The sequence below is a fragment of the Trichomycterus rosablanca genome, chromosome 20 (genome assembly GCF_030014385.1).
Source record: "Trichomycterus rosablanca isolate fTriRos1 chromosome 20, fTriRos1.hap1, whole genome shotgun sequence".
NCBI classification, from domain to species: domain Eukaryota; kingdom Metazoa; phylum Chordata; class Actinopteri; order Siluriformes; family Trichomycteridae; genus Trichomycterus; species Trichomycterus rosablanca.
Genome location: NC_086007.1, coordinates 20,843,430 through 20,856,461, shown reverse-complemented (window position 1 = coordinate 20,856,461; position 13,032 = coordinate 20,843,430). Strand labels below are relative to the sequence as shown.

At 41.3% G+C, this 13,032-nt stretch overlaps 1 protein-coding gene across 4 annotated transcripts in view; it reads right to left on the bottom strand.

Moving 5' to 3' along the window:
• LOC134334567 (complement C1q tumor necrosis factor-related protein 5-like) overlaps window positions 1-8,575 on the bottom strand; it is a 77,557-nt gene extending 68,982 nt beyond the window's left edge. For all 4 annotated transcript variants that reach the window (XM_063016930.1, XM_063016931.1, XM_063016932.1 and 1 more), the window contains exon 1: window positions 8,330-8,575. In XM_063016930.1, the coding sequence (XP_062873000.1) occupies window positions 8,330-8,575 (246 nt within the window). The remainder of the gene's footprint in view (window positions 1-8,329) is intronic.
• Window positions 8,576-13,032: the final 4,457 nt, after the last annotated feature.

The window sequence follows — 13,032 nt, the reverse complement described above, 5'->3', positions numbered from 1 at the left end:
TTTACCCAGAACCCAACAGAACCAAGCAGTAGGATTTAAGATCAGTACTTAGATGTTCAGCACCCTTCTGTCTGCTAACTATGCAGGCCTCTAGCAGCTCGGTGAGCTCAGCAGGCCGTGATGAGCGCGAACAATCCTGGCCACGCGCATGAATGAAATCATAGCGCTGTGTATGCAACTACCATAAGCCACAAGCTCCACTGGGATATCCTATTCTTTTTAACTCCAGTGCACTTTTAGAATCCGTCCTGAGCAGATGGACAGTCAAGAATACTGGACTGATTTTCTTTTATTCCAAACAGTCAAAGTGGAAAAATCCAAAAAAAATGTGCTGATGTCTGGTATATTTTAGTGGAAGGAATGGTGCTTACTAATAGACTGGCTTAATATTTCCTTAAGCCCGTTTGTTATATGATTTCCCAGTGTTTCCAGCACAGTCTGTAAACAAAAACTACAAGACAGGAACACATCATGAACAAAGAGACACCACACATCTGTTTACTCACTTATTCATTTGGAGCATCCAGAAAAAAGTCAGAAACAAAATGTCACACTTTTTACAGAAAGATATCAGAGATGAGGTTTGAACCCAGTTTCTTAGACCCTGTTGCTGTGCCCTACCTACTGTGTTAACCTTATTTGAACCTTATGTAAAACAGATTCATTCCTGATTATTTTTCGATGATAGACAGACGGATAGACAGACAGACAGACAGAAAGATAGATAGACATATGGATGTATAAACAGATAGATAGATGGACATATGGATGGATAGATAAACAGATGGATGGATGGATCAACAGATGGATGGATAGATAAACTGATGGATGGATAAACAGATGGATAGATGGATAAACAGATGGATGGATGGATAAACTGATTGACGAATGGATGGATAGATAAATGGACGGATGGTTGGATGGATGGATAAACAGATGGATGGATGGATGGATAGATAAACGGACGGATGGATGGATGATAGATAAACAGATGGATGGATAAACAGATGGATGGATGGATAAACAGATGGATGGATGGATGGATAAACGGATGGATGGATGGATGGATAAACGGATGGATGGATGGATGGATAAACGGATGGATGGATGGATGGATAAACAGATGGATGGATGGATAAACAGATGGATGGATGGATGGATGGATAAACAGATGGATGGATAAACAGATAGTCGGATGAATAGATGGATGGATAAACAGATAGATGGATGGATGGATAAACAGATAGATGGATGGATGGATAAACAGATAGATGGATGGATGGATAAACAGATGGATGGATGGATGGATAAACAGATAGATGGATGGATGGATAAACAGATGGATGGATAAACAGATGGATGGATGGATGGATAAACAGATGGATGGATGGATGGATAAACAGATGGATGGATGGATGGATGGATAAACAGATAGATGGATGGATGGATAGATGGATAAACGGATGGATGGATAAACAGATAGTCAGATGAATAGATGGATGGATAAACAGATGGGTGGATGGATGGATAGATAAACAGATGAATGGATGGATGAACAGATGGATGGATGGATGGATGAACAGATGGATGGATGGATGGATAGATAAACAGACGGGTGGTTGGATGGATAAACAGATGGATGGATGGATGGATGGATATATGGATGGAAGAATAGATAAACAGATAGATGGATGGATAAACAGATAGATGGATGGAAGAATAGATAAACAGATAGATGGATGGATAAACAGATGGATGGATGGCTGGACGGACGGACAGACACACAGACAGGCAGACAGATAGATAGATAGACTGAAAACTCTGACCCACTAAGACATTGACTACAAATCATCTGAAGGAATCTGTGGGATCTTTACATAGTTCGGTCGACCATCCTACAAGGCATCCTGGTCACTTCACCGTGTGAACAAATGCACCTTATATCACCAGTATTAATATTTTCTGAAAACAAACACCATGACCTTAATGTTCTCTGGCATCAATGAGTCTTGGCCGCCCAACAATCTGTCAGCGGTTAATGGCTTGTCCCATCTCGGACCACTGTCGGTGGGTACTTACTAGGGCTCCCTGTTATCGCCTTGCTGTTTCACAGATACTTCAACCCAGTTATGTGACCATAATAATTTGGCCCTATCAAAGTCACTCAGGTATTTATGCTGATCATATATGCTGCATTCAACACATGAGGACCTACTGTCAGCCCAACATTTATAACAATAACAACAACAACATATAACAATAAAACTAAACTATTCACAAGCTGTCAAAATGAGTTTCAAATAATTCACTGAATTTTACAGGGTTCATTCTGGTTATTTAACGGTATTAAAAGAAGTAATCCCATTCACATGGCACTCAGGTGGCTCAGCTGCCTATTAAGCTAGCCCACAATAAGCCGACCGGCCGTCTACACAGACATGATTAGCAACTCCTGGGTTGGCCAAAGTCCTGCTCTGTCCAGGGTATTCCTGCCTTGTACCCAGTGCTGTGAACCCTGACCAGGATAAAAAGGTTGTTGAAACTAAAAGAAATCCCATTCTTTTATCCAGAGTAACTTACAGTATATGTAAGCAATTAGGGTTTAAGGGCTTTACTCAAAGGCCCAACAGTGGCAACCTGGCAGCAGTGGGATTTGAACCAGCAACCTTCTTCTTACTAGTCCAGTACCTTAACCACTAGGATACAACTGGCTACAGATGGTTGGGCCTGATCTGTTGACTAACTTTAGGTTGTTTTAACCCTTGGTCCACATACTCGTATCAATTCTGGGCGTTTCTGTATCTTGACATTAGAGCTGGGCGGTATGACCGTGCATTCAGTGTACCGGCTTTGATTCCTTGTACGGTATGGATTTTTCATATAATGCCATACCGTAGCACAGTTAATACAACAGCTGTAGGCTTCAATAGGCAGCAAATCATATGATATTGTGTAGATTAGATACAGCTCACTAGTTAACCAGGTAGTGTTAGTATAACAGTGTTAACAGATGAGAGGTTTTCTCGGTATGGTGGGAAAAATACACAAAAACAAAAGCGATGTTACTACCGGGGCAAAAATACTTCAGTTTAATTGCTATACCGACGTTATAACAAAAACACGGAAACAAACTGGAAGCGTAGATGTATAAAGTCATCCACCCCCACAGGACCACCACAGAGCAGGTATTATTTAGGTGGTGGGTCATTCTCAGCACTGCACTGACATGGTGGTGGTGTGTTAGTGTGTGTTGTGCTGGTATTAGTGGATCAGACACAGCTGCTGGAGTTTTTAAATACTGTGTCCACTCACTGTCCACTCTGTTAGACACTTCTACCTAGTTGGTCCACCTTGTAGATGAAAAGTCAGAGACGATCGCTCATCTATCGCTGCTGTTTGAGTTGGTCATCTTCTAGACCTTCATCAGTGGTCACAAGACGCTGCCTAGAATATTTTTGGTTGGTGGACTATTCTCAGTCCAGCAGTGACAGTGAGGTGTTTAAAAACTTCATCAGCAATACTGTGTCTGATCCAGTCATACCAACACAACAGTGTCAGTGCAGTGCCGAGAATGATCCACCACCTAAATAATACCTGCTCCTGCTCAATCCCTGACCATTGAAGAACAGCATGAAAGGGGGTTAACAAACATGCAGAGAAACAGATGGACTACGGTCAGTAATTGTAGAACTTCAAAATGCTTCTATATGGTAAATGGAGTTGATAAAATGGACAGTAAGTGTAGAAACAAGGAGGTGGTTTTAATGTTATGGCTGATCGATGTATCTACATTATGTAAATAAACCTTTAACCTTTAGAAACAGGTCTGCTTCCTCTAAACGGTCGCACGCCAAGTCTCCACCCTGACTCATGATGCTAAGCATGTAAAGGAAGCAGGAGATAAGTCGATCTGAGTACTAGGACTGAAACGATTCCTCGAGAAACTCGAGTAAATGGATTACTAAAAATCATCGATTCAAATTGTTTTGCATCGAGGCATCGTTTACTCCATACAACTACATACAGCTCACGGTGTTTCGCACGGACGACTTTCACTTTTGCACAACGTGTTCACGCTGTGGGCAGGTGACGTGAAGAAGTCAAGGGCTGCGTCCTAAATCTCATACTTGAACAGGACTTAAACCGGGTACTTTTTGCGTACAGTTGAACGAATACTACGTATTTGGACACGCTCGCCGCTCCTGCGTACTGTTCAGTGTGAACGTAGCGATTTAGGACGCAGCCGAGATTTGATAGCGCGGACTGCAAAATATAGAAAGAGAGAAAATAGCGAACAGGAAAGACAGGACAGAGAAAACCATAGAAAGTTTGAGATAATTTCAACATCCACACCATCAGAGCGTCTTGTTGATACGCTGACTTTTCTTCATTGCAAGCACCAAAGGCTTTTTGGAAGACTTAGGCAAACACATACGTACACGCACAAAAACGCAGAACCTCCTACAAATGCCACAAAACCTCCCAACAAAATATTAAAGCTTTATGGTATGTGTGAGCTGTGGCTGAAACCTTTAGTTCTGAAAGTTGCACAAATTCGAGGCAATGTTCATGTATTATTGTTTATTATTATTTATGCCTAAAGATAATTTGATTTATTTTTGATGTATTTGTTTTTGCATTTCAAAAATGTTCTCTTTAAAGCAGGGGTGTCAAACTCATTTTCACCGAGGGCCACATCAGCATTATTGTGGCCCTCAAAGGGCCGATTGTAACGTATTCTGCTGAGACTGCAGTCTGTTGTTTTTCTTGGAGGCTAAATTCTGCATTTATATTGTCCTCCTTTACCACAGACGCGGCCTCATAACACAAGAGACGCACCGTTTTCTCTTCCTGAAGCACAAACTTGTTTTCACTTTCATTACATTTCCTCCTTCTGCTTAATTTTCTTACTTATCTTCTTGTACATTTTAGGATCATGTGTAAATATTTCTTAACATCATCTACTGGCGGGATGTGTCACTTTGCAGGTCACAAAATCAGCATGCATTTTGAGAGATGCAGTTAATGTAGGATTTTACAGTGTATTTTAAGACAATTGTTCTGCCCTCACTAATAGTTTATCCCCCTTGCTCAGCTAGACAGACAGACAGCTCTCTTCAGAATACAGTCGGTTTTATTTGCTTCCCAGCTGTGTGATACACTGTGTGCACCAGAATGAAGTAAAAATACAAACAATACAAACAATAAAGAACTTAATACAGTAAAAACACACAGCTGTAGTCAAGTGTTACATCTGGTACAATATGAGATTCAACCAAACGTAAAATAGCGCTAACAATTGTATTTAATTACGGTAAATTTGTAACTAAAACGCTGTGATGTACTCACTAAACATATACAAACAACTGAGAATATAAACGACACTACTTACAGACAATGCTTTGGTATTATACTGCAAGATAATTATTTATATTTATTATTATTGTTTACATTACTACCCGCATTCTTTCGCCGTAAAAGTCACATGGCTTCTCAGCGAAGGTCAGAGTTAGTTGCCATGACTACAATGTCAACAGTTGCACTTAAAGGCGCAGGTGTCCCATTAAATTATAAGCGCGTCTCTGTAACGACTCGAACCATCACAACAATCGTACAGTCGTTTAAGCTCTCGCGGGCCACATAAAATGACGTTGGCGGGCCGGATCTGGCCCGCGGGCCGTGAGTTTGACACCCCTGCTTTAAAGTGTACTGTATGCAAGGAATAAAAATGTGCAGTTTGTTTTAAGAGACGCGTCTTATTTAATCTTATATGTATTTATTTTTGCTCTTTATTAAAGCAAAAGTATTTCTTATCCGATTACTCGATTGATCGCTGGAATAATCGATAGAATACTCGATTACAAAAATAATCGATAGTTGCAGCCCTACTGAGTACCAATCTGCCATGTTTGTCCCTGTTTATCTCCCATACAGCAGCACATGTGTGGAGTGTGATGGTGCACGACCCCTCCTCTCCTGTTTGAATAATCCATGTGCTCATCACTGAAGAAAAGATGGAGTTGCTTCGTCAGTACACACCCCCACACGCACAGCTACCGCGCTCCTGCTAATACACTCTTTCACTATTCAAACATACTTGTACCTGAAATAATCAGTTTAATCACTGATTTACAGCAACATTGCTTCCCTTGTCCGTTTTTAATGCGGCGTTTTGCACTTTTGTGGCTATTTTTTATCGAATTCGTTTTGGTACTACGCAATACGTATGGAGAAAAAAAAACATGTCCACCTCCTCCCTGTTCCTGTGCATCATCAGCAAAAGCTAACGGGCTAACAACGTTAGCATTACCTGGTTAACAGAATTAAACCTTGTTGCTTGATTTTATATTTATCTAATACGCATATTAAAACTAAAAAAAGCAAAAAGTCGTGCTATGCTGCTAAATAATAATAAGTAAAATAGCTGAAAAACTCGAACGAAGCCTGCATCCCTGAGCGTACTACTCTACTACATAGTATGTTAGTGTGTTACACAGTCAGAACACCGCCAATTCAGTGATTACTATTTTACATACTAAGTAATATGTTAGTATGCGGCCTGAGCGGCCGTTGAAAAATACAAGAACCGTGCTACATCAAAGCTAGCATCACAAGCTATCAAAAAAAGGCCGGGCGAGTTACTTATACGGTTACAAAAAGACGTTCGTAAGACATATTTTCAACCTGCGGGTGATTTCCAGAACTCACCACAAGCAAAGTTTCGATACTGAAATGACAAAACAGTCGAATAAACACCGTTAGACTTCAGGGAAGGGATGCAAGTCAGTTTTCAAGTTAGCCTGGGGCCGCTTTTATTCGCATACTAATGTGCTAAACAGTATGCAGATTACAAACTGGGTCTTTTCTATTTTGACACACTGTTCGATTTCGGTAGTTTGCTAATTCACATTAGTGAACCGCTTAGAACATGCAAACCACTCAATTTCAACTAAATATATGAGTAAAGTCGTTATTTTAACGTGCAACATGCTGTAATTGGTGATAACGTAGAGATAAAATACAAAACATACTACATTACTACATAGTGCGCGTAGCACCAACAGTATATTTACCATTCTTACACACTTTTTAGTACGATAGTATGCGACTTGAAACGCTAGCTTGTTCTAAAGGCTGTAAAACACCACACATAGAGGCAAACCTAAGTGCAATCTACCAAATTAGACTAAAAGTCCCGTAAAATCGTGACTTTACAGACTCAAAAGGTTAACTTGTGATATAATAATTCAACCCTATCTATGTATGTAGGTGTTTGCCTAGCGTCATTGCTAGTCCGCTAGCTTTAAAACGAAATCAAGACTACGTCTTAAACATCACACTAGTGTATTAGAAATACATGTCAAAATAGTACAGCACATAAATGTCTGTATTAGGACTGTATTGTATTACAGAACACGGTTTGAGTCAACCCGTCTTCTTGGCTTGTTTTGATCTCAACGACTGTGAACCTGCACCCACTTTAGCAAACTAAGTAGCAAACACGATAAACAAACGTGTTCGACTAGAAACCCCTAAAAATAAGAGTTTTAATTCAATGTATACACAACAGTTGCAGGTAAAAAGTAATGACTTATTTATTATACGTTTATTACGGTGGTATTATCGTTAACGCTAGTTGGCTAATTTCAAAACAAGGCACAGGCTGCTGTTTAAAATGCATACTAGCGTACTAGGTAGTATGTCAAAATAGTACCACACATACAACGATATTATACAGTCGCGTACTACTTTGATGCTTTTTAGTACGGTAGTATGCGTTCTGGGACTAGATGGATTCACTCGTGTATTCTTTCCAGGTAAGCTAAATGTTTACATTATACAGCTTGTTGATATATAATGTATGAGATGTTTTTAGGCTTTTTACTATTTAAAGCGTGCATTTTCTTTTAGATATGACATAAAAAGCTTTAAAAAGGAGCTAAATAACAAGACCTAAGTGTTCAAGTCGTCTACGGTTCTACTGTCAAAACATTGAGGATGTAGACTAGAAGGGCCAGTCTATACAAGCCCTAGTGCATCATGATATATATGATATATGATCTGCAGTACAAGTATGTGAAATAAACATATATAACCCTTTCCAAACAGTGCAAGTTGCTCACAATATTAGCCAGCTTGTGATTAGCCAGCTAGCAAGCTAAGTAAGAAAGCAAAACAGCACATGGATGGGAGGCATGTGCGAGCTACGCAGCAAAATAACTGTACACCCAGTCAAGGTAAGCAGAACAATCCGAGCTATTCCAGCCATCTCCCGTACACGATCAGGAAAGCAGAACAGAAGGATCAGCCGAGGTAACGTCCAGCTTACCTCCCCGCTGCTGGAGCCGCTCGACTCGCCCAAAACATCCCGAAATTTCTGCAGGTTGCTGCCGATCGCATCGGACACTCGTAGCGCCGCGTCGAAGCCCGGTCCCAGACCGTCCGTGTTCCGATCCGGCCCCGAGCCGCTCCGGAGTGAAGCCGTGACCCGGACCCGGCCCGCTTTTCTCCCGGCGCCCGAGTTGCTGCTCCCTCCGGGTCGAGCAGGGAACCGCCACCGACAGCTGTGCGCCATTTTAACACTCTGCCTGCCTGCCCTCGGTTCAGCGAGCTCGGTGGGCGTAGCCCCAAAACCAGCGATTCCGACGTACTGGCGCTCTCGTCAAGCGGCCGGGCTTTCAGTATGCAGGTTCCGGGGTGGCGTTTTCACAGCAGTGAACACACTGTACTACTACAACTCGGTGATGTTTTTACTCCCAGCTTCAGTAGAGAGCAGTAAAAGCATCACTTACTACTGTACAACTAACCCTAAAAAACCTGTCAGTACATGTACAGATCAGCCATAACATCAAAACCACCTCAGTGACCACATAGAAGCACTTTGTAGTTCTACAATTACTAACTGTTGTCCATCTGTTTCTCTGCATGCTTTGTTAGCCCCCTTTCACCCTGTTCTTCAATGCTCAGGACCACCACAGAGCAGGTATTATTTAGGTCGTGGATCATTCTCAGTACATTCTCACACTGACATGGTGATTGTGTGTTAGTGTGTGTTGTGCTGGTATGAGTGGATGCTGATAGAGTTTTTAAACATCTAAAAAAATATTCACCCAACAGCGCCCCATGGGCAGCGTCCTGTGACCACTGATGAAGGTCTAGAAGATGACCGACTCAAACAGCAGCAGTAGATGAGCGATCGTCTCTGACTTCACATCTACAAGGTGGACCGACTAGGTAGGAGTGTCTAATAAAGCAGACAGCGAGTGGACTGCTGTGTCTGATCCACTTGGTGATGTTTTTACTCCCAGCTTCAGTAGAGAGCAGTAAAAGCATCACTTACTACTGTACAACTAACCCTACAAACCCTTTCAGTACATGTACAGGTAATTCAATAAAATGTTTTGTCAAAATCTGACAAAAATATATATCCACTGATCATCCATAATGTTAAAACCACCTCACTGTCCATTTTATCAGCTCCACTTACCATATAGAAGCACTTTGTAGTTGTACAATTACTGACTGTAGTCCATCTGTTTCTTTGCATGCTTTGTTCTTCAATGCTCAGGACCCCTACAGACCAGGTATTATTTAGGTGTTGGATCATTCTCAGCACTGCACTGACACTGACATGGTGGTGGTGGTGTTAGTGTGTGTTGTGCTGGTATGGGTGGAGTTTTTAAACACCTCACTGTCACTGCTGGACTGGGAATAGTCCACCAACCAAAAATATCCAGCCAACAGCGCCCCGTAGGCAGCGTCCTGTGACCACTGATGAAGGTCTAGAAGATGACCAATTCAAACAGCAGCAATAGATGAGCGACCGTCTCTGACTTCACATTTACAAGGTGGACCAAGCAGGTAGGAGTGTTTAACAGAGTGGACAGTGAGTGGACTGCTGTGTCTGATCCACTCATACCAGCACAACACACACTAACACACCACCACCATGTCATTGTCACTGCAGTGCTGAGAATCATCCACCACCTAAATAATACCTGCTCTGTGGTGGTCCTGTGGGGGTCCTGACCATTGAAGAACAGGGTGAAAGCAGGCTAAAAAAAGTATGTAGAGAAACAGATGGACTACAGTCAGTAATTGTAGAACTACAAAGTGCTTCTATATGGTAAGTGGAGCTGATAAAATGGACAGTGAGTGTAGAATCAAATGTTATGGTTGATCAGTGTATATACCTATTTGTTCTATGTCATTAGCATTGTATTCATGTGTGTTGCTTTGCGATTGATTGGTGCCTTGTTAAGGTAAGGCATCCCTCAGGTAGGGCAGTTGTAGCCTAGTGGTTAAGGTGCCGGACTAGTCATTAGAAGAATGCTTTTTCAAATCCCACCACTGCCAGATTGCCACTATTGGGAACTTGGGCAAGACTCTTAATTGCTTAGATGGTATACTGTAAGTCTTTTTGGATAAAATTGTCTGCTAAATACCAACAATATAAATGTAATCTAAATCCTGAACACAGGTTAAACCTGACCAGGATCAAGTTCCTGAGGTCATACAACCTGACCAGTTAAAGTAATCCAGCCAAAGGTGATGATACAGACAAAGAACTTTCTGTACATCTTCTAAGCTTTGGGTTTCGAGTTCTTAATGTCAGTATAGTCCTAAGGACTTCTGTAGCTTCTTGGTCTTGCAAAGCACTGAGGTCATTCTGCGTATGAGAACTTACTGTGATTGTAAATGGCCACGCTGACTCATCATTCCAAGAAGGACAGTTGTGGGATATATCAAGACACATATAAACAATTACTGTCAGTGACAAAGGGGATATTGGTTTACAATGTTTAGATCATTACTGTTGAATTTGCAGGCACTGAGAAATGCTCACTGACTCCTTGATTTTTACGTACTTGAGATTGTTCTGATATAGTGAAATTATGGTATATATAGTATTTTGGAAAAAATGAATGTATTATTATTTTTATTATTACCAGCTAATTCAATGAAATCACTGTTAACAGATAATAACTGTGTAATTATTTAACTGACAAAGGGCAAATAAAATTTTCCAATGTTTTCATGACTAAATTAATATGCATATTTGATGTCTGCAATATGAAATAGTTAAGACAGAGACAGCACCCTGTTCTTCAATGGTCAGGACCCCCACAGGACCACTGCAGAGCAGGTATTATTTAGGTGGTGGATTATTCTCAGCACTGCAGTGACACTGACATGGTGGTGGTGTGTTAGTGTGTGTTGTGCTGGTATGAGTGGATCAGACACAGCAATGCTGATGGAGTTTTTATACACCTCACTGTCAGCGCCCCGTGGACAGCGTCCTGTGACCACTGATTAAGGTCTAGAAGATGACCAACTCAAACAGCAGCAATAGATGAGCGATCGTCTCTGACTTTACATCTACAAGGTGGACCAACTAGGTAGGAGTGTCTAATAGAGTGGACAGTGAGTTGACACGGTATTTAAAAACTCCAGCAGCGATGCTGTGTCTGATCGACTCGTACCAGCACAACATACACTAACACACCACCAACATGTCAGTGTCACTGCAGTGCTGAGAATGATCCACCACCTAAATAATACCTCTCTGTAGTGGTCCTGTGGGGGTCCTGATCATTGAAGAACAGAGTGAATGCAGGCTAAAAAGGTATGCAGAGGAACAGATGGACTACAGTCAGTAATTGTAGAACTACAAAGTGTATGTCTCTCTAAAATCCCAATGCATCAGTGGTAAGTTCACACATATACAAGTCACCCAAGCTGTTGGCACTTATGCACCCCATACCATGAGAGATGTCGACATTTTTTACACCTGATTATTCCCTGATTAAAGGCTAGACAGTAATTTTTATTATCAATATTTGGCACAGAGAACTCAATGTCTATTTATTTTAAATTCAAGATCAAGAGAATTAACCATTAACCACCAGATTCATGTTTTTTATTGCATTTTACGAAATGTCTCAATTTTTCTGAAAATTTCTGTATATAATTCTGAAATAACAGAACTGCACATTATGTCAAAATGCAGCACATAAGCAGATAATTTAATCATTTCCAATTCCAGTCTACAGAATATTTCTTTATTTGAATTTACTTCAGCAAATAAGCAGCATGACGCTCAATTGCAATAATTCAACAGTATTAATGTGCTATGGCATTCCTATTTTGCTTGACTATTAAATAATTAACGAACAATTATAAGAAGTTAAACAGATTATAAACATTGTTACAGTAAATGAGTCATTTCTGTACTGAAGATGCACAAAGCTGAATCAGTTCATCTGGACACAAGTTTGTTGTAGAGATACGTTCCGTCACTCAAGTGACTTCTTCAGTCTGAGCTGGTGGTGAATACCCCAACCTTATATGCAGACGATTTGCATAACAATGAAACCGGTGATTAAGTCCATATGCAAATCACAATGACCATTAATCACTTTCACACATGATTGGGGTATAGCTCCTATTACGCCATTGTAAGATGATGAGAGATGTACTCTCAGGCCCCCTCCTCGGTTCAGGGATGGTCGTTCCCTCTTCACATAGATGGCCTCTTTGACTCCCCATTGGTAGAGCTTTGGGCTATCAACCGGAAGATTGGCGGTTCAAATCCAGGCTCTGCTTTGCATCCACTGTTGGGTCCTTGAGCAAGGCCCTTAAGCCTGTCTGCTCCAGCGGCGCCGTACGATGGCTGACCCTGGTGCTCTGACCCCTGCGCTCTGACCCCAGCTTCCAAACAAGCTGGGATATGCGAAGAAAGAATTTCAATGTACTGTACATCTGTATATGTATATATGACAAATAAATTATATCTCATCTTATTCAAACCAGCGTTTCTCCTCGTCAGGGATCTGCACATCGTCATCATTAAATGAGTGCCCGCTGGCTTGCAGGTGAGTGTCCAGAAGGAGTCGATCTTCTATGCTGGGCCATCCGTTCTGCCATTGGCTGTTTAGTTTCACCGGTTTCATTGTTATGCAATGGGCGGTGATCGGTCGTTATGCAAATCGTCTGCATATAAGGTTGGGGTATTCACCACCAGCTCAGACT